The sequence below is a fragment of the Somniosus microcephalus genome, chromosome 34, assembly GCF_052327205.1.
Source record: "Somniosus microcephalus isolate GS21.2 chromosome 34, FLI_Smic_1.0, whole genome shotgun sequence".
In the NCBI taxonomy this organism is placed as follows: Eukaryota; Metazoa; Chordata; class Chondrichthyes; order Squaliformes; family Somniosidae; genus Somniosus; species Somniosus microcephalus.
In genome coordinates, this window is record NC_141020.1 from 7,076,856 (window position 1) to 7,100,323 (window position 23,468).

At 48.2% G+C, this 23,468-nt stretch overlaps 1 protein-coding gene across 2 annotated transcripts in view; it reads right to left on the bottom strand.

Annotated features, from left to right (window-relative positions):
- Nucleotides 1–1,316: 1,316 nt before the first annotated feature.
- Nucleotides 1,317–23,468, bottom strand: part of LOC147096701 (alpha-soluble NSF attachment protein) — a 40,384-nt gene continuing 18,232 nt past the window's right edge. Inside the window, exons 3-10 of one of the 2 annotated variants that reach the window (XM_085973299.1) lie at nucleotides 20,629–20,745; nucleotides 15,790–15,836; nucleotides 13,583–13,660; nucleotides 12,519–12,574; nucleotides 9,920–10,004; nucleotides 7,011–7,115; nucleotides 5,164–5,283; nucleotides 1,317–2,449 (exon numbers count right to left, since the gene is read on the bottom strand). In XM_085973299.1, the coding sequence (XP_085829425.1) occupies nucleotides 2,348–2,449; nucleotides 5,164–5,283; nucleotides 7,011–7,115; nucleotides 9,920–10,004; nucleotides 12,519–12,574; nucleotides 13,583–13,660; nucleotides 15,790–15,836; nucleotides 20,629–20,745 (710 nt within the window). In that variant the 3' untranslated portion in view covers nucleotides 1,317–2,347. The remainder of the gene's footprint in view (nucleotides 2,450–5,163; nucleotides 5,284–7,010; nucleotides 7,116–9,919; nucleotides 10,005–12,518; nucleotides 12,575–13,582; nucleotides 13,661–15,789; nucleotides 15,837–20,628; nucleotides 20,746–23,468) is intronic. The other variant, XM_085973300.1, reaches the window with a different exon arrangement.

Below are 23,468 nucleotides of genomic sequence, written 5' to 3' on the forward strand. Positions count from 1 at the left end.
CGAGTCCCCAGTCCAGAGACTTGAGCACATAAATCCAGACAGTGCAGTGCTGAGGGAGTGCCGCACTGTCTGAGGTGCCGTCTTTTGGATGAGACGTTAAACCGAGGCCCCGTCTGCTCTCTCGGGTGGATGGGAAAGATCCCACGGCCACTATTTCGAAGCGGGGGACGGGCGTTCTCCCCGGTGTCCTGGGACAATATTTATCCCTCAATCAACCTCACTTAAAAAAAACCAGATGATCTGGTCATGATCACATTGCTATTTGTGGGAGCTTGCTGTGCGCAAATTGGCTGCTGCGTTTCCCACATTATGACAGTGACTACACTCCAAAAAGTACTTCATTGGCTGTAAAGTTCTTTGGGACGTCCTGTGGTCATGAAAGGCGCTAGAGAAATGCGAGCCTTTCATTCCATAAAAGTATCGAATTTGTATTTATAGTAGAAACGCAGGAATAGAACTTTGTGTTTAAAAATGGCAGTGTTTTCCCCTGCTAGGGTACGGGCTCTGTACTTGTTATTGGGGGGGGGGGGGGGGGGGGGGAGGCATGGATTCCACAGGCATCGGTTACAACCCACCCCCCTCCACAGGCAGGCATCATCCAAGTGGCTATTCTCAGGAGCTGGACAATGTGCGCTACACCATTACAAAGTTCATCAGTTGAGCCCGATTCTAGTTTCAGCGGACGCCCACGTCCTCCAACCACGGCCCCTGGAGAGCGAGCAGGAGTCAGAGTCACAGGAGGAGGCCACTCGGCCCATCGAGTCCGTGTCGGCTCTCTGTGGAGCGATCTAATCAGTCCCATTCCCCCCCACCCCGCTCTATCCCCGTAAGTTTATTTCCCTCAAATGCCTATCCAGTCTCCCCTTGAAAACATTGAGTGTCTCCGCTTCCACCACTTCTGTCGGCAGCAAGTTCCAGGTCCTCACCACTCGCTGCGTAAAAGTTTTTCCTCACATCCCCCCCGTATCTCTTGCCCAAAACCTTAAATCTGTGTCCCCTAGTCCTTGTACCATCAACTAGTGGGAACAGCCTTTCCCCGTCTAGCCTATCCAAACCAGTCATAATCTTGTACACCTCTATTTAATCGCCCCTCAACCTCCTTTGCTCCAATGAAAACAAATCCAGGAACCCTGGCTCATTCTCCCTTCCCCCCACTACCCCCTCAGTCCAGAGCGACTGGAGCATCCCAACTGGCCCAGCAGAAACCAGTAGACAGTGCAGACATATAAAAGAGAATGCGAGATCCTGAGCTGAAGTTCTTTGAGTAAGAATGAACTGAACACTCCAGCAAAAAAAACACAGGAGGCAAGAAAAAGCTTGGTGTAACTTCATTTATTCAGATTTAAAAATGATAATATTGTGCATTTATACAATGGTTGTAACGAGCTAAACTCCAAACCCACACTCCTCCCCACATACGACAGCAACCATCCTCCCGCCAGATCTCCTGTGGACAGTAGATTGACATTTCCCCGGGGAGCTGCTCCGTCTAGACCAGAGCTGTGTGTGCAACGCGATGCCATGTCCGCACTAGCCCGCCACCAGTGCTGCCCCTAAAAGCACTTTAAACGAACTACTGTAAAGAGGTTCAACAGCACCTGCTGTGAGTAGTGCACGAACATGCAGGTTAAAACGTGTATATAATTTAGCTGACTGCTGCCCCACCCTCGTTTCCCCACCCCCCCTCCCCCCTGCCACGAGCCAAAAACCCCTCCCCGACAAACCTGGGCCAACCAATCCCAGCAGGAATGCGCGCGAGCCCTAGATAGCGAACGGCAGCTGGCTATTCGACTGCAGAAGGCACCACAACTAAGGCCGATCCTGTCCTCGAGTCAGCACTCTTTCAGCAGGGGCTGCTGGACAACGATCAGCTAGCCAACTAGCAAAATGCATGCTGATAAACAGCGCAGAGCGAATAAGGCAATCACTCTCGCTCCTCTCTCTAATTTCACGTTATATTTTGAGTTACTTTAGTTAGTTTTTTTTTTTAACCACACGTCAAGTTAATGCCATTAATTTAACGGGCAAATGGCATTTATACACAGGACTTCTGCGAGAAGGTTAGAAGGGGCAAAATCTATGGTTCACAACTGTTCTGTTTTAAAAAAATACAGCTCATGCCAGCCCAAACAGCAAGCAAAAACATTTCATTACCGAATAAATGCAAAAAATTGTTCAAACACTTCCAATTCTGGAATGTTACTTCACTTTTCTGATTCGCAGTGTATTTTTCATCAAAATAACCATCTTTCACCAACCCACCCCCCCTGCGCGCCCCGCACACTTGTTGGGTTTTGAACATTGAGATTTTTTTTGTAAAATATATGTATATATAAACAGTTGCCCCTTAACGCAAGTCACTCTCTTCCCCCTGGATGGTCTTCTTGATACGTAGAAGCATTGTAGTCAACCACTGGTCCAGCCGCGAGATGGAATCGTACTCCTTCACCTGCAAAGGGAAAAAACAGGCGGCTTCAATAGGTTTCTCTCACCCGGTGATGTGCCCTGGAACGTTGGCAGCATCGGAGTCACGAGGTCGTGGGTTCGAGTCCCACTCCAGAGACTCGAGCACAAAAACCCAGGCTGACACTCCCAGTGCAGTGCTGAGGGAGTGCTGCACGGTCGGAGGTGCTGCCTTCCGGATGAGGCGTTAAACCGAGGCCCCGTCTGCCCCCTCGGGTGGGCGTAAAGAATCCCACGGCTCGTTTTCCGAAGAAGAGCGGGGGAGGGGGGGGGGGGGGGGGGGGAGTTCACCCCGGTGTCCTGGGGGGCCCAATATTTATCCCTCAATCTACATCGCTGAAACAGATGATCGGGTCATTATCACGTTGCTGTTTGCGGGAGCTTGCTGTGCGCAGACTGGCTGCCGCGTTTCCCACATTACAACAGCGGCTACACTTCAAAAAGTACTTCACTGGCTGTGAAGCGCTTTGGGGCGTCCGGAGGTGGTGAAAGGCGCTATAGAAATGCACGTCGTTCTTTCAACAGCAGTGCATTCACCTGCTGAGCTATCAAGCACGTGGGCGTGGGATTGGAGAGATACTTCAGTCATCTGGTATGGAAATACTTGTGGGAAACAAAGAACAAACTGTCCTTGAGCGACCTAACCTCATCATGTTCAACGCATTTCTGAAGACCCCCCGTCCCGCCTTATGCAGAATCCTTTGCCGATAACCTTCCCATTTCCAACACCGCTGTACAAGGTACAGGAAACTTTGTGCTATCCGGAAGTTGAATGTCCGGCAACTTTGATCTAACGGCAGAAATCAGCAGCCGTTTTAGTTAGGTGTTTTTTTTTCTCCTAGCATTCTTTTCACAGGCAGGCTCTAGAAAGCGTCTTTGTCGCTTAGCAACAGCTTCAGAGACGATTCCAAGCCACAGGCAGAGTGTTTACAAGCTGTTGCCGAGCAACAGTGTTTGTGGTCAGATACTGCGATGAAAAGCTCCTATCTGATAACATTGACGCTGGTCTATCCAGAGCTTTTAAAAAAAACGGCAGTAGCTCGGTCCCATGGGTGCCGGATAGCACAAAGTTTCCTGTACTTTGTTAGTTAATGACATCCGTGTCATGCTCCTGCTTTTCTATGTTTCTATGGCTGGGGGGACTAGAACGAGGGGTCACAGTCTCAAGATACGGGGGTGGGACATTTAGGACTGAGATGAGGAGAAATTTCTTCACTCAGAGGGTGGTGAACCTGTGGAATTCTCTACCACAGAAGGCTGAGGAGGCCAAGTCACTGAATATATTTAAGAAGGAGATCGATAGATTTCTAGACACAAAGGGCATCAAGGGGTATGGGGAGAGAGTGGGAATATGGTATTGAGATAGAGGATCAGCCATGATCATATTGAATGGCGGAGCAGGCTCGAAGGGCCGAGTGGCCGACTTCTGCTCCTATTTTTCTCCTACGCCTGCTCCTATGTTTCTATGTTTGTGTGTGTCAAAATGAGTGCACTTCAGAGGATGCTGTCAGTTCTGATCAACGGTCAACAGACTGAATGCCGCGTCAGCTGGCTCGGAGCTCAGTTCTGTGCGTGTTATCAACGGACAAAGGCCGAAATCTGTTTTGGTCGACAGATTTTCCAACTGGCCTGGTGAGACTGCAATCAGTTGCTGTGCAACACCGCGGTCTCGCACCCTCCAGTTGAGAGCTCTGCGGACTTGTGCAAAATTTAAATTCTGGCCAATAGATGGAAGAGATTACAATTTCAATGTTAAAAGGTACGCCAAGTATTATAAGCTTCTTTGCCTCGGCATAGGAAGGGAGACAGAATCTCATCCTGTCCGTGGGACCTCCCAAAGCGCTGCTTATTATTTTTGAACTGTAGTCTAATGTAGGCAATCAGTAAACTGCGCTATACGGCAAACCAGAATTGGATGGAAGGTCATTGCCCCGGCTGCAGAAACTACACTGCGTAGGGAGGTGGAATAAACGTTTTTTTCTTCCTTCCTCGAACAATAAAAAAAAAAAAATGCATGGACTGAACAGGTACAGAGCAAAAGGAAAATACTCCCATGGTCCCAGTACAAACCAGAGTTCGGTGTTTCATTCTCATTTTATTTAAACGCTGGTCGCAAGCTTTGACCAAAACCACTTGGCACTGCACGGGGCATTAACCAATGTCGTAGAAACACAGACATAGAAGATAGGAGCAGGAGTAGGCCATTCGGCCCCTCGAGCCTGTTCCACCATGCAATGCGATCATGGCTGATCATCCAAATTCAGTACCCTGTCCCTGCTTTCTCCACATATCCCTTGATCCCTTTAGCCTTAAGAAATATATCTAACTCCTTCTCGAATATATTTAATGAATTGGTCTCCACTGCCTTCTGTGGTAGAGAATTCCACAGGTTCACCACTCTCTGGGTGAAGAAATTCCTCCTCATCTCTGTCCTAAATGGCTTACCCCTTATCCTTAGACTGTGACCCCTGGTTCTGGACTCCCCCGCCATCGGGAACATCCTTCCTGCATCTAGTCTGTCTAGTCCTGTTAGAATTTTATAAGTTTCAATGAGATCCCCTCTCATTCTTCTAAACTCTAGCAAATATAAGCCCAATCGACCCAATCTCTCCTCATATGTCATTCCTGCCATCCCAGGTATCAGTCTGTGCTAGCTGCTCGGTGCTGACTTGCCTCGCCTCAAAATCCCAAAACACTTACTGCATCAGTGTAACCATCAACGTTCTGCTCTTCAAAAGCATTCAGGAGTTTCTTAACCAGTTTGCACTCCCTGGAATCCGAGAAGGCCGGGAACATTTCCTCGTATTTTGTCATTGCCAGCTGCAGAATGAGACACAGTTCTGGATGAAGGTTGTTCTGATTAGATACAAAAAAAAAGGCATCTCTGGAACGCAGAAGTGCGAGCGGGTATTCCATTGGAAGAACCAGACCCCCCAACCATCTTCCTCGCGCCAGTCAACGGGCAGGGCTTTTCCCGAGCTTCGCATCTCTCCAAACAAGAGCGGATCCGATCAACGGAAGCGCCCAACGCCTCGAGCTCACACATGGGCAGAACCTCTTCGGTGTCAAAAGGACAGGGCTGCGGCATGTTGACACGAGACGTCTGCTTGGGATTTCTGCAGCCGTAAGCTCGGGGAAAACGGCAGAAACTGCAGTTTCCTCCAGCATTTCCGCTAATCATCTGCCAAATGTATGGCGGGAGATCACGATAACCTCTCCCCCCCCCGCCCCCCCCCCTTGACTTATGAGGAAAGGTTGAGTAGGTTGGGCCTCTACTCATTGGAATTCAGAAGAATGAGGCGCGATCTTATCGAAACATATAAGATTGTGAGGGGGCTTGATCGGGTGGATGCGGGGAGGATGTTTCCACTGATGGGTGAGACTAGAACTAGGGGGCATAATCTTAGAATAAGGGGCTGCCCTTTCAAAACTGAGATGAGGAGAAACTTCTTCACTCAGAGGGTAGTAAATCTATGGAATTTGCTACCCCAGAGAGCTGTGGAAGCTGCGACATTAAATAAATTTAAAACGGAGATAGACAGTTTCCTAGCTGATAAGGGAATTAGGGGTTACAGGGAGCGGGCAGGGAAGTGGACGTTAGTCTAGGTTCGGATCAGCCATGATCCTATTGAATGGCAGAGCAGGCCCGAGGGGCCGTATGGCCTACTCCTGCTCCTACTTCTTATGTTATGTTCTTCCCCCAGGAAACTCTATCCCCATGGCTTTTAAAACTTACACCACTCGAAAATCTGCCCCAGGACAGTTATAAGCACGGGATACTGTATATAACTTTCACACACTGTCTTATTCTCCAACCTTATGAGGGGCCTAGATAAGAGTGGGTAGGAAGGACCTATTTCCCTTAGCAGAGAGGTCAATAACCAGGGGGCACAGATTTAAAGTAACTGGTCGGAGGTTTAGAGGGGAATCGAGGACTTTTTTTCACCCAGAGGGTGGTGGGGGTCTGGAACTCTGCCTGAAAGGGTGGTCGAGGTAGAAACCCTCATCACATTTAAAAAGTACTTGGATATTCACTTGAAGTGCCGTAACCTACAGGGCTACGGACCAAGAGCTGGAAAGTAGGATTAGGCTGGATAGTTCTTGACTTAAGAAAGCTACTAGTCACTTGGTCTAAGCGTTAAACAAAGCTTTAATCAACTGTTTTTCAACATGGAGGTCTAGTTGTGTCCTTCACTAGTTCCTGTTAAAGAATGTCCTGAGCAAGCTGGGCCCGTGCCAGAGTATTTATACTCTCCCTGGACAGCGCCACCAGCAGGCCGCCCAGTATCATTTCCACATGAATGACAAGATTCATGTCAGCTCTTTCTTGGTCGGCACGGACACGATTGGCCGAATGGCCTCCTTCTGTGCCGTAAAATTTCTCTGATTCTATGAACCACAGCAACAACTACACAAGGGCAGCATTTGCCCACACTCCCCATCGTTTAAATCACCTCAGAAAACGTTAGCATTAAATTAAATCAGTTCCAAACCACTCGGAGGCAGAATATCAACCAATTGAACTTGTTTTTCTGGCACCGACGTACCTTAGCGTTTAACATGTCGACGCAGAAATGGCAGAGAGCGGCTTTAAAGAAGTATTCTTTAGCGCTGTACTTCAGGAGCGGGCTGTCCATGGCAGTAGTGCCTACCTGTGGGGTAGAATAGCATAAATTCGCTGCACGAATCAAACGCAATGAACTGGGGGAAAAAAAAGGGGAGGGAGGAAAAAGGAGGAAGACGACGACGGGAGGGGAGAGGCAAACTTTTCATACACCAATAAAAACTGAATGCAACAGGCTAAAGATGGTGGTGGGCAGGCAACTTTAGACAGCAATATTGGTTCTTCTCTCAGAGGGTCGCAAATCTGTGGAATTCTCTGCCCCAGAGAGCCGTGGAAGCTGGGTCATTAAATACATTTAAGGTGGAGATAGACAGATTTTTGCAAGATTAGGGAGGGAAGGGGTTTGGGGAGCGGGCAGGGAAGTGGCTTTGAGCCCAAGATCAGCCATGATCTTATTGACCGGCGGAGCAGGCTCGAGGGGCCAAGTGGCCTATTCCTGCTCCTATTTCTTATGTTCTTTACCCAGAGAGTGTTGAGAATGCGGAACTCGCTATCACGGAGTGGTTGATGCGGCTAGCATAGATACAATTGAGGGGAAGTTCGATAAACAGAAAGGAATAGAAGGGTCTGTTAACGGGGTGAGATGAAGAGGGGTGGGAGGAGGCTCGTGTGGAGCATAAACACTGGCACAGACCAGTTGGCCGAATGGCCTGTTTCTGTGCCGTAAATACCATGTGGTTACTGACATTAGAAAACTACTAGGCACTTGGTCTCAGTGTTAAACAAAGCTTTAATCAACTGTTTTACAACATGGAGGTCTAGTTGTGTCCTTCACTAGTTCCTGTTAAGAATGTCCTGCGCAAGCTGGGCCCGTGCCCGAGTATTTATACTCTCCCTGGACAGCGCCACCCGCAGGCCGCTCAGTATTATTTCATATGACTGATTCAGGTCAGTTACATTACAGGTCACTGGACAGTCCAGCGACAACAACTGCAAGCTGGGACTTCATAGCCCCGACAGGATTTTTTTTTTGGGGGGGGGGGGGGGGGGGGGGGGGAGGAAACAGTTCTGCTGGCCGCACCCCCACCAGACTCCATCTTATTGCCAAAACTTTTAAAAGCCTCAACTCCAGCCTCACTTAAATGCGAGCCAAGTTCACCTCAGCAAGCACGAAGCACATTCAAAAAAGCACCTTGGACCAGGGCTGGCTGATCAAGAAATTAACAATGCAAACATACTAGAAACTAGACGACCAGAGATAAAAAGTAAAGGTAGCTCTATAACTTATGATTACAGAACTACTCAGCCTCCACAGCCCTCTGGGGTAGAGAATGCCAAAGATTCACCACCCTGAGTGAAGAAATTCCTCCTCATCGCAGTCCTAAATGGCCGACCCCTTATTCTGAGACTGTGACCCCTGGTTCTAGACTCCCCAGCCAGGGGGAAACATCCTCCCTACATAGCCCTGTAAGAATTGTGTATGTTTCAATGAGATCACCTCTCATTCTTCTAAACTCCAGAGAATATAGGCCTAGTCTACTCAATCTCTCTTCATAGGACAATCTCCCCATCCCAGGAACGAGTTCCACAAACACACTGCCCAGCTTTGCAATTTGGGAAGCAAAAGGTTACTGAGTTCAGAGTCTAAAACCTGACGGACTTTTAGGTATTTGGTCCCTCTTCCCCCATGTTCTCCTCCTAACTCATGCTGGTCTGCTCCTCCAAAGGTGTCGGCAGCTCTCTGGCACCTCAATCCAGCACCCAGTGGAAGCCTAGACAGTGGGTGTTGTCAGATCATTCTGCCTTGTCCATCAGTCACACACTCTTTCCAGCAAGGGTCAATAGATTGTGATCAGGAGTAGGAATCCGGGCTGATTTCTCCCCACTCGCTGAGACCAACCTGGTTAAATGACAAAGACAGGCTGCATAGACTAATCTTGCATTCCTTAGAGAATAGAAGATTAAGGGGGCGATCTAATTGAGATGTTTAAGATGATTAAGAGAGTGGATAGGGTAGAGATACAGGAAACTTTTTTTAAATCCAGCACGGACGGGACCGACGTGGTGCCGGTTCATCAAAAATTCCGGATAACCGAAAGCTATAGTAAAAGATACGGAGCTGAGAGCTCCGTATAAAGCAACAAACCCTGTTGCTTAGCAACAGCTTCAGGACAATGGCCAAAAGTTCCAAGCGTCTCTGTAGCTTAGCAACAGCTGCAGCCACACCCTTGCACAGCAACAGATGGAGGAAGGCAAGTAATAAAACTTACCTGAACCTACTCCTGAATTTTGCCGGTTAACTGAGATTTCCGGTTATTTAGGTGCCGGTAAATCGAAAGTTTCCTGTAGAGAGAAACTATTTCCTCTGGTTGGGGGGGGGGGGGGGGGGGGGCGGGGGGAGTCCAGAACAAGTGGGCATAACCTTAAAATTAGAGCCAGGCCGTTCAGGGGTGATGTCAGGAAGCACTTCTTCACATAAAGGATAGTGGAAATCTGGAACTCTCTCCCGAAAAGCTGTTGAGGCTGGGGGTCAATTGAAAGTGTCAAAACTGAGCTTGATAGGTCTTTGCTAGGCAAGGGTATTAAGGGTTACGGAACCAAGGCGGGTAAATAGAGTTAGGATACAGATCGGCCGTGATCTCACTGAATGGCAGAACAGGCTCGAGGCTGCTCCTGTCCTGTTCGAACTGGGACATCCCAACCTCTGCCTCAACATCAGTTAACAGGGATCCCAACTTGGGCCTTGCTGCTCTCTATGATGCCGAGCAAAGCAGTTACCCACCAACTCATCAGGGGGAGCTCATACTAGGAGAAAAACTGAACGGTTCTGCTCTGCCAGGTTAAGCAGCTAGGGGACAAGCACCCTCCAGATGAAACCAAACAAACACTCACCTGTTCATATATCTCTACGGCTTTGGGATATTGCTCCAGCTGGGCGGCATAGGTAGCGACTTTCAGCAAACACTTATTCGCAGAACTGCAAAGCAAAAAAACAATCGATAGGCTAAATATATTCAGGACTCTTCTGCACCTATACAAGGATATGAAGAGCCAATCTATAGATTATGTTTAAAAAAAACCTTATGATGCACATGCTTGATATGATTTTTGTTCACTCTCTTTAGGTCAACATTTAACACTGAAAATGTTTATGTAAACCGTTACTAAGGCAACCGTGTCTCAGTGGGTCGCTCTCTCTCGCCTCGGAGTCAGGAGGTCGCGGGTTCAAGTCCCGCTCCGGAGGCCCGAGCACAAAAAGCTAGGCAGACACTCCCAGTGCAGTGCTGAGGGAGCGCTGCACTGTCGGAGGTCCCGTCTTTCGGATGAGACGTTAAACCGAGACCTTGTCAGGTGGACATAAAAGATCCCACGGCCAATATTTTGAAGAAGAACAGGGAGGAGTTCTCCCCGGTGTCCCGAGCCAAAATTTATCCCTCAACCAACATCACTAAAACAGATGATCTGGTCATTATCACATTGCTGTTTGTGGGAGCTTGCTGTGTGCAAATTGGCTGCCGCGTTTCCTACATGACAACTGTGACGACACTTCAAAAAGTACTTCATTGGCTGTAAAGTGCTTTGGAGCGTCCGGAGGTCGTGAAAGACGCTATAGAAATGCAAGTCTTTGTTTTAGGTAAACAGACCTGAATGCTGCATTTGCAGGCTGCAGCCACCAGGTGACAGTGAGGAAGGCCACAGGAGATTCTGCCGGTATGCAGGAAATAGGCACAGATAGAAAACAAGCATGTACATTTATTTATTACAATAAACGATCAAAATTTAACAGGGATGTAGAGGGTTTGCAAAGGACATTCGAGATCAATTTAGACCATTGGACAGCTTGCAGAACAGCCTACTTTGCAAGCTTCTGTTGAGGCCATTAGCAGGACCCAGTGTCTTCCTGCTGTGGACTATCTCCCTCTTTTTTGCCCCCCGCCCCCCCCCGCCACCGACGTTCCCTCTAATTTTTTGTGCGCGCGGTGGTCCTTTAAATTTGCTGCGCGGCCGCCCAGCGGAATCTCTCCCAGCGGCAACAGCCGGTGAGCGGTCCGCACAGGACCTTCCTTAGGGGGAAAAACATTGCCCCCCACCCCAACCGCCCAAAACAAAGTGGGTGACCGCCCACCTGACAATTGACTGACAGCACAGAAAGAGAGGGGGGAAAAAATTCTTGTTTACAGGAAGCTGGGAGAACAGTTTGGGGTTAAGGGACGGTCATTGTCGGACTCGGGGGAAGGAACAAGAGTGTGTGAAAGGTAGCCAAGGATTCCACTCTACATCACTATCCAGTGACCTCCCTGAAGTGCCTGTGCAAGGGCAGGACTGGGCTCCGTGGCAAGTCCAAGTTAAAAATCACCTGCCGACACGCAACTACCTAGACTGGCCCATGAAAATAGGCACGGGTGGGGGGGAAGAGAGAGAGATTCTGGTAGAGGCAGTGCAACGAAGGTTCACTAGAGTGATTGCTGGGATGAGAGGGCTGTCCTACGAGGAGAGATTGAGCCTACACTCCCTGGAGTTTAGAAGAATGAGAGGTGATCGCAAGGAAACATGCAAGATTCTGAGGGGGATTGGCATGATAGACACCGAGAGGTTATTTACCCTGGACAGAGTCTAAAACCAGGGGGCATAGTCTCAGGATAAGGGGTCGGCCGTTTAAGCCGGAGATGAGGAGGAATTGTGTCACTCAGAGGGTGGTGAATCTTTGGAATTCTCCGCCCCAGAGGGCTGTGGATGCTCAGTCGCTGAGTACAGGAAACTTTTTTTTTAAAAATCCGGCACGGATGGGACCGACGTGGTGCTGGTTCATCAAAAATTCCAGATAACCGAAAGCTATAGTAAAAGATCCGGAGCTGAGAGCTCCGTATAAAGCAACAAACCCTGTTGCTTAGCAACAGCTTCAGAACAATGGCCACAAGTTGCAAGCGTCTCTGTAGATTAGCAACAGCTGCAGCCACACCCTTGCACAGCAACAAATGGAGGAAGGCAAGTCATAAAAGTTACCTGAACCTACTCCTGAATTTTGCCGGTTAACCGAGATTTCCGGTTATTTAGGTGCCGGTAAACCGAAAGTTTCCTGTATATTCAAGGCCGAGAACAATGGATATTGGGACTCTAGGGGAATCAAGGGGTATGGAGATCGGGCGGGAAAGTGGAGTTGAGGTGGAGGATTAGCCACGATCTTATTGAATGGCGGAGCAGGCTCGAGGGGCCGCGTGGCCTACTCCTGGCTCCTAATTCTTGTGTTACGTACAAATCACTACTCCAGTAAAGGAGGAAGGGGAAGGAGACATCGAGCGAACAGGACTGTTGCACAACTCTCCCCTTTTAGCAAGGTGCTGCGCGATTATAAAGGTGGCAACTCGACACAACCTGGTTGAGGTTGGTTGGGTGAAAGCGAGAGTCTAAAGCCTCCAACTCAAAAAGATGATGCACAAGTCCTGGGCCACCCCATTGCCAATTTACTCCGTAGTGATAAAGCGCCGCTAACCTGTTGGATTCTTCACCTCTGTAGTAATCGGCCGCCTGTTCATAATGCGCTATTGCCTGAAAAGGAAAGTCATGCTTTGAGCACGTTTCGGTGATAAACCAACTATTTGCTAAATGAGACCAAATCTGAATTTTGCCGGTCACGAGGGAAGAGTTTCATTCGACAGGCAGAACTAGAATAGCATGAAATTCTGCCATTAAAAGACCTACATTTTTGAAACTGAATTATCAATAACTCAGCCCATTTCTTATTTCTCAATGATATGAAGGTTAAATATAAAAAAAAAATCATACAGACCCTGAGCGAGGACAGGAACAGACTCTCCTACGATGCCCACTGCAGTCGATTGGCCTGCTGACGCTCAGTCAATTCCATGTGATGACTGATCACTTGGGTGATGTACTGATGAGTTTCAAATCCGTGGCCTCCTCCCCTCCCTATCTCGAATCTCCTCCAGCCCTACAACCACCAACCACTCCCCCCCCCCCCCCCCCACCGGACCCGAGATCTCTGCGCTCCTCCAATTCTGGCCTCTTGTGCATCCCTGATTTTCATCGCTCCACCATCGGCGGCCGTGCCTTCAGCTGCCAGGGTCCCACGCCTCGGAATTCTCTCCGTCAGTCTTCACCTCCTTTAAGATGCTTCTTAAAAATTGCGTCCGTGAAGCAGCTTGGGATGTTTTCCTATTGTTAAAAGGCGCTATATAAATGCAGGTTGTGGTTGTTTCACAGCACCCGAGAGAGCACACCCTAACAGAGTCAAGTCCTCCAGAAGCAGAGAGAATAACTCTTCCCCTCCCACCAAAAGCACCTCAGTATTTTTCATACATTATGGATTTCAAGATATCAGAGCGCTACAGATCAGGCACTAACCGTGGGACCTTTCCTGATCTGTGCGTTTCAATAACTAGAACCAACCTCCCAGGGACCTTCTGTCCCCACACGCTGTAAAGGATTAAAAATGGACAAGTAATGAGACCGAGACAACCTTTAGGATTACGTGGCAATTCAGCACAAATGGTAAAGTCTACAGGAAAGCCTCCTCGCAACAGCTCAGTTACCTACTTTCTCGATGTCCACCAGCTCACCCTCGTAGATCTCGGCTATTGATATGTGATGCTTCGCTGCGATTGTAAACCGACCCTGAATACAAACACAAATTTGCGTCACGTAGACTAGCACTTAGGAAAAACAGACCGAGGTAACAAAAACAGGATGAGATGCAAAAGTCTTGAGTAGCAGCAGGAACATAACCAAAAAAACATCCCCAAAACATTTTGGACACACATCAGACCGGGACATGATCCCTGCTGGACCTGCAGGTGTACTTAAAAGTAGCTTTAATTTTGTACGAAACCAGTGTTAAAGTTCCTGGCTGCAGTCTTAAGGTAAATTCAACAGGATTTGCTCATGTTGACAGGAACAGGAGGAGGCCATTGAGCCCCTCAAGCCTGTTCCGCCATTCAATGAGATCATGGCTGATCTGCGACCTAACGCCATATACCCGCCTTTGGCTCATATCCCTTAATAGAAACATAGAAAAATAGGAGCAGGAGTCGGCCATTCAGCCCTTCGAGCCTGCTCCGCCATTCAATATGATCATGGCTGATCCTCTATCTCAATACCATATTCCCACTCTCTCCCCATACCCCTCGATGCCTTTTGTGTCTAGAAATCTATCTATCTCCTTCTTAAATATATTCAGTGACTTGGCCTCCACAGCCTTCTGTGGTAGAGAATTCCACAGGTTCACCACCCTCCGAGTGAAGAAATCTCTCATCTCAGTCCTAAATGTCCTACCCCGTATCCTGAGACCCCTCATTCTAGACACCCCCAGCCAGGGGAAACATCCTCCCTGCATCCAGTCTGTCTAGCCCGGTCAGAATTTTATACGTTTCAATGAGATCCCCTCTCATTCTTCTAAACTCTAGTGAATACAGGCCTAGTCGACCCAATCTCTCCTCATACGACAGTCCTGCCATCCCAGGAATCGGTCTGGTGAACCTTCACTGCACTCCCTCTATGTCAAGTACAGGAAACTTTGTGATATCCAGCACCGACGGGACCGGCGCATTGCCGATCTATCAAAACTGCCGGACATACAAAGTTAATGTTGAAGCATATGGAGGTTTTCATCTCCGTATCTGATAACAAACACTGTTGCTTAGCAACAGCTTCTAAAGAGCCGGCTGCAGCTGCAAGCGTCTCTAGCTGAAGCTGTTGCTATAGCTACAGACCTTGCAGTGGCTGACTGGGGAAAAAAAAGAACGAGATCTAAAAAAACGGCTCCTGATTTTTGCCGTTAGATCAAGTATTCCGGACATACAACCTCCGGATAAACCAAAGTTTCCTGTATATCCTCTCTTAGGTAAGGAGACCAAAACTGCACACAGTACTCCAGGTGTGGTCTCACCAAGGCCCTGTATAACTGTAGTAAGGCATCCTTGCTCCTGTACTCAAATCCTCTCATGGGGCAACTGCCACCATCCATTTGCTTTTAAGATTAGTTGATTTTTAGCGGTGATGTTACGAAGCCTGTAACAGACTGATACCTGGGATGGCAGGAATGATGTATGAGGAGGGATTGGGTCGATTGGGTTTATTCTCGCTGGAGTTTAGAAGAATGAGAGGGGATCTCATTGAAACTTATAAAATTCTTACAGGACTAAACAGACTAGATGTAGGAAGGATGTTCCCGATGGCAGGGGAGTCCAGAATCAAGGGTCACAGTCTAAGGATAAGGGGTAAGCCATTTAGGACAGAGATGTGGAGGAATTTCTTCACCCAGGAAGTGGTGAACCTTTGGAATTCTCTACCACAGAAGGCAGTTGAGGCCAACTTATTAAATATATTCAGGAAGGAGTTAGATATATTTCTTAAGGCTAAAGGGATCAAGGAATATGGAGAGAAGGCAGGGACAGGGTACTAAAATTGGATGATCAGCCATGATCTCATTAAATGGCGGAGCGGGCTCGAGGGGCCGAATGGCCTACTCCTGCTCCTATCTTCTATGTTTCTATGAAATTGGGGGGCCTGGAGTTTTGGGAAGAGCAGTTCTTAGCAGCATTCCTAGTTCGGTGGGTGAATTCTAAACGGGAATATCAAGACCCAGTTGGATCAACCACTTTGCGATATTGGCAAATTAAGCCGAAGGTGGATTTGAACTTTGTGCGGCGATCGCGGGCCACTTGGCCACGGAGACAAAAACCTCGGGCGCGCCTCGAATGCAATGGACTTTCAACACGTGACCAATATTTGAACCAGTGTCTTACCATATCTGTGTAAATCTCGATAGACCTGTTCAAACAATTAATGGCCTCTAAAAGAGAAAAAAACACGAACATTAACACTTAATTAATTTAAGCTCTTGTAGCCAAATTCAAAAAATTACACCCTTCTCTCTCTACGTTTGTACCCCGCGAGATTGTTACCCGCTCAGCACAAGTGAGAACTGGTAGAATATTTGCATTAGACATTCACCATCAACAACTTGTATTTATATAGCGCCTTTAACGTAGTAAAACGTCCAAAGGTGCTTCACAGGAGCGTTATCAGACAAAATGTCACAGATTCACATAAGGAGCTATTAGGACATGTGATCAAAAGCTTGGTTAAAGAGAGGGGTTTTAAGGAGCGTCTTCAAGGAGGGGGGTGTGGAGAGGTTTCGGGAGGGAATTCGAGCTTAGGGCCCAGGCAGCTGAAGTCAAGAGTAGGTGGGGGGGGGGTTATGCTTCAACTGTATAAAACACTAGTTAGGCCTCAGCTAGAGTACTGCGTGCAGTTCTGGTCACCACATTACAGGAAAGATGTGATTGCACTAGAGAGGGTACAGAGGAGATTTACAAAGGATGTTGCCGGGAGTAGAGAATCTTAGCTATGAGGAAAGGCTGGATAGGCTGGGTCTGTTTTCCTTGGAACAGAAGAGGCTGAGGGGAGACCTTATTGAGGTGTATAAAATTATGAGGGGCCTGGATAAAGCGGATAGAAAGGACCTATTTCCCTTAGCAGAGGGGTCAAAGACCAGGGGGCACAGATTTAAAGTAATGAGGGGATTTGAGGGGAAATTTCTTCACCCAGAGGGTTGTGGAGGTCTGAAACTCACTGCCTGAAAGGGTGGTAGAGGCAGGAACCCTAACCACATTTAAAAAGTACTTGGACGTGCACTTGGGATGCTGTAACCTGCAGGGCTACAGACCAAGAGCTGGGAAGTGGGATTAGGCTGGATAGCTCTTTGTTGGCCGGCGCGGACACGATGGGCTGAAATGGCCTCCTTCCGTGCTGTAACTTTCTATGATTCTACGACCACCAATTGAAATTGGGGATGAACAAGAGGCCAAGATTGGAGGAGTGCATCGATCTGACGGTTGTGGGGCTGGTGGAGGTGACAGAGATTGGGTGGGGCGAGGCCACGGAGGAATTTGAAAACAAGGATGAGAATTTTAAAATTGCGGCGCTGCTTAACCGGGATCCAATCAGGCTAATAGGAATCGCCTGTCTGGCAGCCTTAGCCAATTTGTACTGTCAAACAATATCATGTAGATAAAAGCCTGCCACGTCCCTCTCTCCCATTCTCCTCCAACATAAACTGAACAGGCTGAGAGATACAATCAGAAATAACAGTGACAGTTTAAGAGAACACTGCTTGTCCTTTGTAAAAAAAAAAACACTTGCATTTCTATAGCGCCTTTCACGACCACCGGATGTCCCAAAGCGCTTTACAGCCAATGAAGTACTTTTTGAAGTGTGGTCACTGTTGTAATGTAGGAAAAGCAGCAGCCAATTTGCGCACAGCAAGCTCCCACATACAGCAATGTGATAATGACCAGATCACCTGGGGTTGTTTTTTTTTTTTTTTTTTTTTTTTTTTTTTAAGCGATGTTGATTGAAGGATAAATATTGGGCCAGGACACCGGGGAGAACTCCCCCTGCTCTTCTTCAAAATAGTGGCCATGGGATCTTTCACCCGAGAGCAGACATGGCCTCGGTTTAACGTCTCATCCGAAAGACGGCACCTCCGACAGTGCGGCGCTCCCTCAGTACTGCACTGGGAGTGTCAGCCTGGATTTTTGTGCTCAAGTCTCTGGAGTGGGGACTTGAACCCACGACCTTCTGACTCAGAGGCAAGGGTGCGACCCACTGAGCCACTGACTGACACCTTCAGCAACAAGCGTGAATTTTTCTGGAACAAAGCAGCGAGAGGGAGGAACATACGTCCAGATGGAGAGTTTACTGGGGACGTGGCAGCTTAATTGCCAACTGGCGTGGCAGCGCTATTTTCCTCTTCACGTTTTCTCTTTGAATACACAGGCTTGTGTCAAATGCACCAGAAGCACATTTTTAAGTAAACCTTTCGCTCCACAGACTGCGCACCGCCAGCTTCAGGACACTGTTCTGGGACACGCGGCCTTTCTGAACAACAATCTCAAGTAGTGTTGCCATTAATCTACTTTGATAGGTACAGTGACGTTAGGTTATTACTTTCTTCCTTACTACTGTAGTCACACTCAAATTAAAAACAGTGTAAAACCAGGCTCAAGATTGATTAAATCGCTCCTCGAACCCGAGGTCTAGCCATTATTAATATTGCCATTTATTCTTCACGTAACTAAGGGCACTGGTTTTCATAGAATATACAGCACAGAAACAGGCCATTCGGCCCAACTGGTCTGTGCCGGTGTTTATGCTCCACACCAGCCTCCTCCCTGGGCCGAAGGGCCTCCATCTGTGTCGTATGATTCTATGATCTAGCATCCCCTTAAATGCGTCTGTGTTATTCACCTCAACTACTCCCTGCAGTAGCGAGTTCCACATTCTAACCACTCTCTGGGTAAAATACTTTAATTCAAGTATTCCCCTATTTTTTTTTTTTTTATAAAAAGGTGGAAGAGATAAAAATACAAGAATGACTTGCTGGGAACAGATTTCCTTCAATGCATTCTCTTAATGATAAACCAACTATTGGAGTTGATTAAGAGAATACATTTATAGGGATAAGGCGTTAAACCCTGGCCCCGTCTGCTCTCTCAGATGGGCGTAAAAGATCCCATTGCACTATTTCGAAGACGAGCAGGGGGAAGTTCTCCCCGGTGTCCTGGGGCCAATATACAGGAAACTCTTTGGTCTCCGGCACAGACGGGACCGGCGTGTTGCCAGTTGATCAAAAATTCCGGATGACGGAGAGGGTTATCAACCGAGGCTATTTTCAACAAAGAAAAATAAAAAAAATCAAGAAATGTGCAGTAGACAGTAATTGGGTACTCACCTACAGAATGTTGTTAAATGGATGGTGGAAGATGCTTGATTAAGTACAGTACTGCCAGTTGAGGGTAATGCAATGCAATGACTACCAGCAGCGTGGGAGACACACAGTACCCCTGTAGAATGGCAGATCAGAAGAGACTCCCGGCAGTGCGGGAGAGAGTCAGACTCCTGTTACAGGGGTATTGAGGTGTTCCGACTCCCGACAGCACCAAGAAGCCGAGCAGTGGCACTTTGGAAAACTACCCCCACTGACTAACTCGGCCACCGCGGGAGACTCGGACTCGGCAACATTGCCGGTTATTGAGGTGGTGTTTTCCGAGTGAGAATTTTGCCGGTTAATAGAGAATTCCGGATATTTAGGTGCCGTTTAAACGAGAGTTTCCTGTATATCCCTCAACCAACATCACTAAAACAGATGATCTGGTCATTTATCACATTGCTATTTGTGGGAGCTTGCTGTGCGCAAATTGGCTGCCACGTTTCCTACATTACAACAGCGACTACACTTCAAAAGGTACTTCATTGGCTGTAAAGCGCTTTGGGACGTCCCGAGGTTGTGAAAGGCGCTGGAGAAATGCATGTCTTTCTACACCCGAATCCCACCCCTCCAATAGATAGCAGGACGACTGTCGAGTCTTGGTAATAGCTCGAGGCCTCGGAGCTTTGTTTGCATGCTGAGAGAGAAGAGACGGAGTTGTTCTGCTTCCACAGCTCCCGAGCGACTTCTCCAGCCGACCAGAATTTCAGTCAGTGAAGGGGAGACTTGGCTATTGGTATGCAAACAGGCAAAAATAATGTTTTGAAACCAGGGCTCGCTCGGTCTGCCTGCCAGTCGACTAGTCAGCCCTTAGTTGGTTGGCTCATGTACCATTTAAATAGAAGTCCGCCATGGCTGGTTAGGTGGGACGATCAATTAACCGCTTTAAATCTGTTTCCACCGATAGCCTGAATAAAGGCCGTCTAAAATTGCAGAATAATTACTGTATTTGTGCAAAACCCCAGAGTCAGGTGTATAAATTGCACACACTCTACCGTTCAGGTACTGCGACATAAAGAACCGACACCTCATCGCTGGCCCAACAGCAGAGGTCCCTGGCTTCGACCTCCCTTGAAGACAGTGGATGGCGCTCAACCTAATCCGCACTTGGGGGGGGGGGGGGGGGGGGCAACGTACGACGCTGCCACCTGCTCCGCCAGTGGAAGATGAGGGACGACCCGGAGTGCGACTGTGGCCACGAGTCCCAGACCGCGGTACCCATCACATCGCCCTGTCGCAGGAGGCACCTCATTTCTCCCCTCGGCACCTCAGGAGGCTGTCGAACGGACAGCCAAACTGGATGTCCCACTATAAGCTTTTCCCGCCGTACGAAATGACAACTGGAAGGAATACAGGAAACTCTCTATTTACTGGCACCTAAATAACCGGAAATCTCTTAACCGGCAAAATTCAGGAGTAGGTTTAGGTAAGTTTTACTTCATATTAGTGGCCGTTCCTGGATCTTGTGGCTGGGTTCCTGCACCTGTTGCTAAGCAACAGGGACGCTTGGATCTTGTGGCCAGAGTTCCTGCACCTGTTGCTAAGCAACAGGGAAGCCTGGATTTGTTGCTGTGTACGGAGCTCTCGTACCTTTTACTATACCTCTCTGTAATCCGGACTTTTTGATAAACCGGCACCACGCCGGTCCCGTTGGAGCCGGATTTTAAAAAAAAAGAGTTTCCTGTATTGAAGTGGACCCGAAAATAAAATGTCAATTTGAGTATTTAGAATGAAATTTAAGTCTAGCTTCGCTCTGCATTTCCTCAATCTTTGCACACAGAGTCATTTTTAATTTAAGGGCAAAACAAGTTACCTTGAGGATCAGCTTTCTTGAAGGCATTTCCTGCATCGACAAAGTTTGTGGCTGCATCGTGTTTACTCTGCAACTGGAGATGGAGCTTGGCAGCCTCGCAGAAGGCATTGCCCGCAGCTGAAGAAAAATGCACAAATGTTAGGAGTGGGTAACCTCAGTATATGCTGTCCATGGTGGGGGAATAAAAGCAAATACGGATAAGGCGGCATACGGGATACTTATATTCTATGCCTCGGCTAATAAAGAAAAGAGCAGGGGGGGGTTATGCTTCGACTGTATAAAACACTAGCTAGGCCGCAGCCAGAGTACTGCATGCAGTTCTGGTCACCACATTACCGGAAAGACGTGATTGCACTAGAGGGGGTACAGAGGAGATTTACCAGGATGTTGGAGAATTTTAGCTATGAGGAAAGATTGGATAGGCTGGGGTTGTTTCCTTTGGAACAGAGGAGGCTGAGGGGAGATTTAATTGAGGTCTATAAAATTATGAGGGGCCTAGATAGAGTGGATAGGAAGGACCTATTTCCCTTAGCAGAGGGGTCAATAACCAGGGGGCAGAGAGTTAAAGTAATTGGTAGAAGGATTAGAGGGGAGTTGAGGAGAACTTTTTGCACCCAGGAGGGTGGTGGGGGTCTGGAACTCACTGCCTGAAAGGGTGGTCGAGGCAGAAACCCTCATCACATTTAAAAAGTACTTGAAGTGCCGTAACCTACAGGGCTACGGGCCAAGAGCTGGAAAGTGGGATTAGGCTGGAGAGCTCTTTCTGTGCCGGCGCGGACACGATGGGCCGAATGGCCTCCTTCTGTGCTGTAAATTTCTATGATTCTGTTCTAAATACAGTGAACGCACGAACTGTGCTCAACAAAAAGCACAAACAGGATTGCAAATAACCTTTAGTGCATTATATACACACACACACGGGAGAAATCGGACAGATTCGAATGAGGCTAGTCCAGAGTTAATCAGGCCATTTCTTTCTGAACCACTTCAAATGCTTTTAGATTAATGTGGCTTTTAAATCCTGACACCTGGGTCTCATGCTGTATGTTCCCATGGGTGCAATCAGCCTGCAGGAGTGAGTCAGCAGACTTCAAATGTAAAAAGAGCAGAGGAACACAGATGTTGTTTTGGCATTGCTCTCCCAGAACCTGGGCTACACGGAGCTGCATTGCACAAGGGGCCCCTGTCGCTGATTATACAGTGGCCCTGGTAGAAGTCAGGGAGCAGTCGGGAATGTGCCGCGTAGGCCACTCAAGCGGTTCCCTCGAAGATACCGCGTGTGCGCGGCCACACAGCAAATTTAAAAGGCACCGCGCGCAAAAAATAACTGAGGGAACATTGCTTATCTGCCCTTTAGGTTGGAGAAATGATGACGGTGGAGATATAAATTAAACTGGCCAAGCAACTTCATCCATGCTAAATCAAAATGGCAATAATCCACACGGGCATTAGTGCCTTTGTATTAATAAATGGCTGGGATATTAAATGGTAACATACCCACGATTGAGGGGGATTGTTCTCCATTCGAAACATAATAGGAGCAGGAATAGGCCACTTGGCCCCTCGAGCCTGCTCCATCATTCAATAAGATCATGGCTGATCTTGGGCTCAAAGCCACTTCCCTGCCCGCTCCCCATAACCCTTCACTCCCATATCTTGCAAAAATCTCTCTATCTCCACCTTAAATGTATTTAATGACCCGGCCTCCACAGCTCTCTGGGGCAGAGAATTCCACAGATTTACAACCCTCAGAGGAAATTCCTCCTTATCTCAGTTCTAAAAGGGCGACCCTTTATTCTGAAACTGTGCCCCCGAGTTCTAGATTTCTCCACGAGGGGAAACATCCTCTCTGCATCTACCCTGTCAAGCCCCCTCAGAATCTTATATGTTTCAATAAGATCCCCTCACATTCTTCTAAACTCCAATGAGTATAGGCCCAACCTGCTCAACCTCTCTTCATAAGTCAACCCCTTCATCTCCGGAATCAACCGAGTGAATCGTCTCTGAACTGCCTCCAATGCAAGTGTATCCTTCCTTAAATAAGGAGACCAAAACTGTACGCAGTGCTCCAGGTGCGGTCTCACCAATACCCTGTACAGTTGTAGCACGACTTGCCAGTTTTTATACTCCAACCCCCTTGAAATAAAGGCCAACACTCCATTTGCCTTTTGGATGAATGGAGCAGAGGAGAGCCCTCGTACCAAACCCTAGTTGCCTGTTCTACGCAGTGTCCAACACGTAGCCCTGGCAATCCGGCCCTTGAAGCTCAGGACACGCGAGTCCTACCTGCGCTTGTATTCATTTGCTGGTCTGTTCTCTCTCTCTGAATAGCATGAACCTGGAGGCTTGCAAAAGGGCTTAGGCCGGATAAATCCTCCATCAGAACACCAAGATGTGTTGGGGGGGGGGGGGGGGGGGGCGGGCGGCCCCTTGTGGGTCGACTCCGGTCGACTCCTGGGTCCAAGCTCGGCAGAGTCACCGCTCACAGATGCTGGATGTGAAGGATCGCCGGGGAAGGCTGCCCCATGAACTTCATGCCCGTTTCAGGCACTAGTCCACATCAAGGTGGCCAAGCACCAACGTGCAGTGCCTGCCAGGTCAGTGGTTGCCTTCCCGAGCCGCCAGCACTACAGGACACTGCGCACTTCAACCAATATTTGTACCTGTTCCAGCGGGTCCCCTGCTCCTGGCATAGCAGACGTGCGCTAGCCTGATTAATACTCAGCCTCATTACTGTAACTGAACCCACAAGTTTAATTTGTAAATGAACCTGGCAACGCCACGGTTTAGAGCATGTCCACAGGAGCAGACATTTCTAGATGCAAAAGACAGCAAGGGGT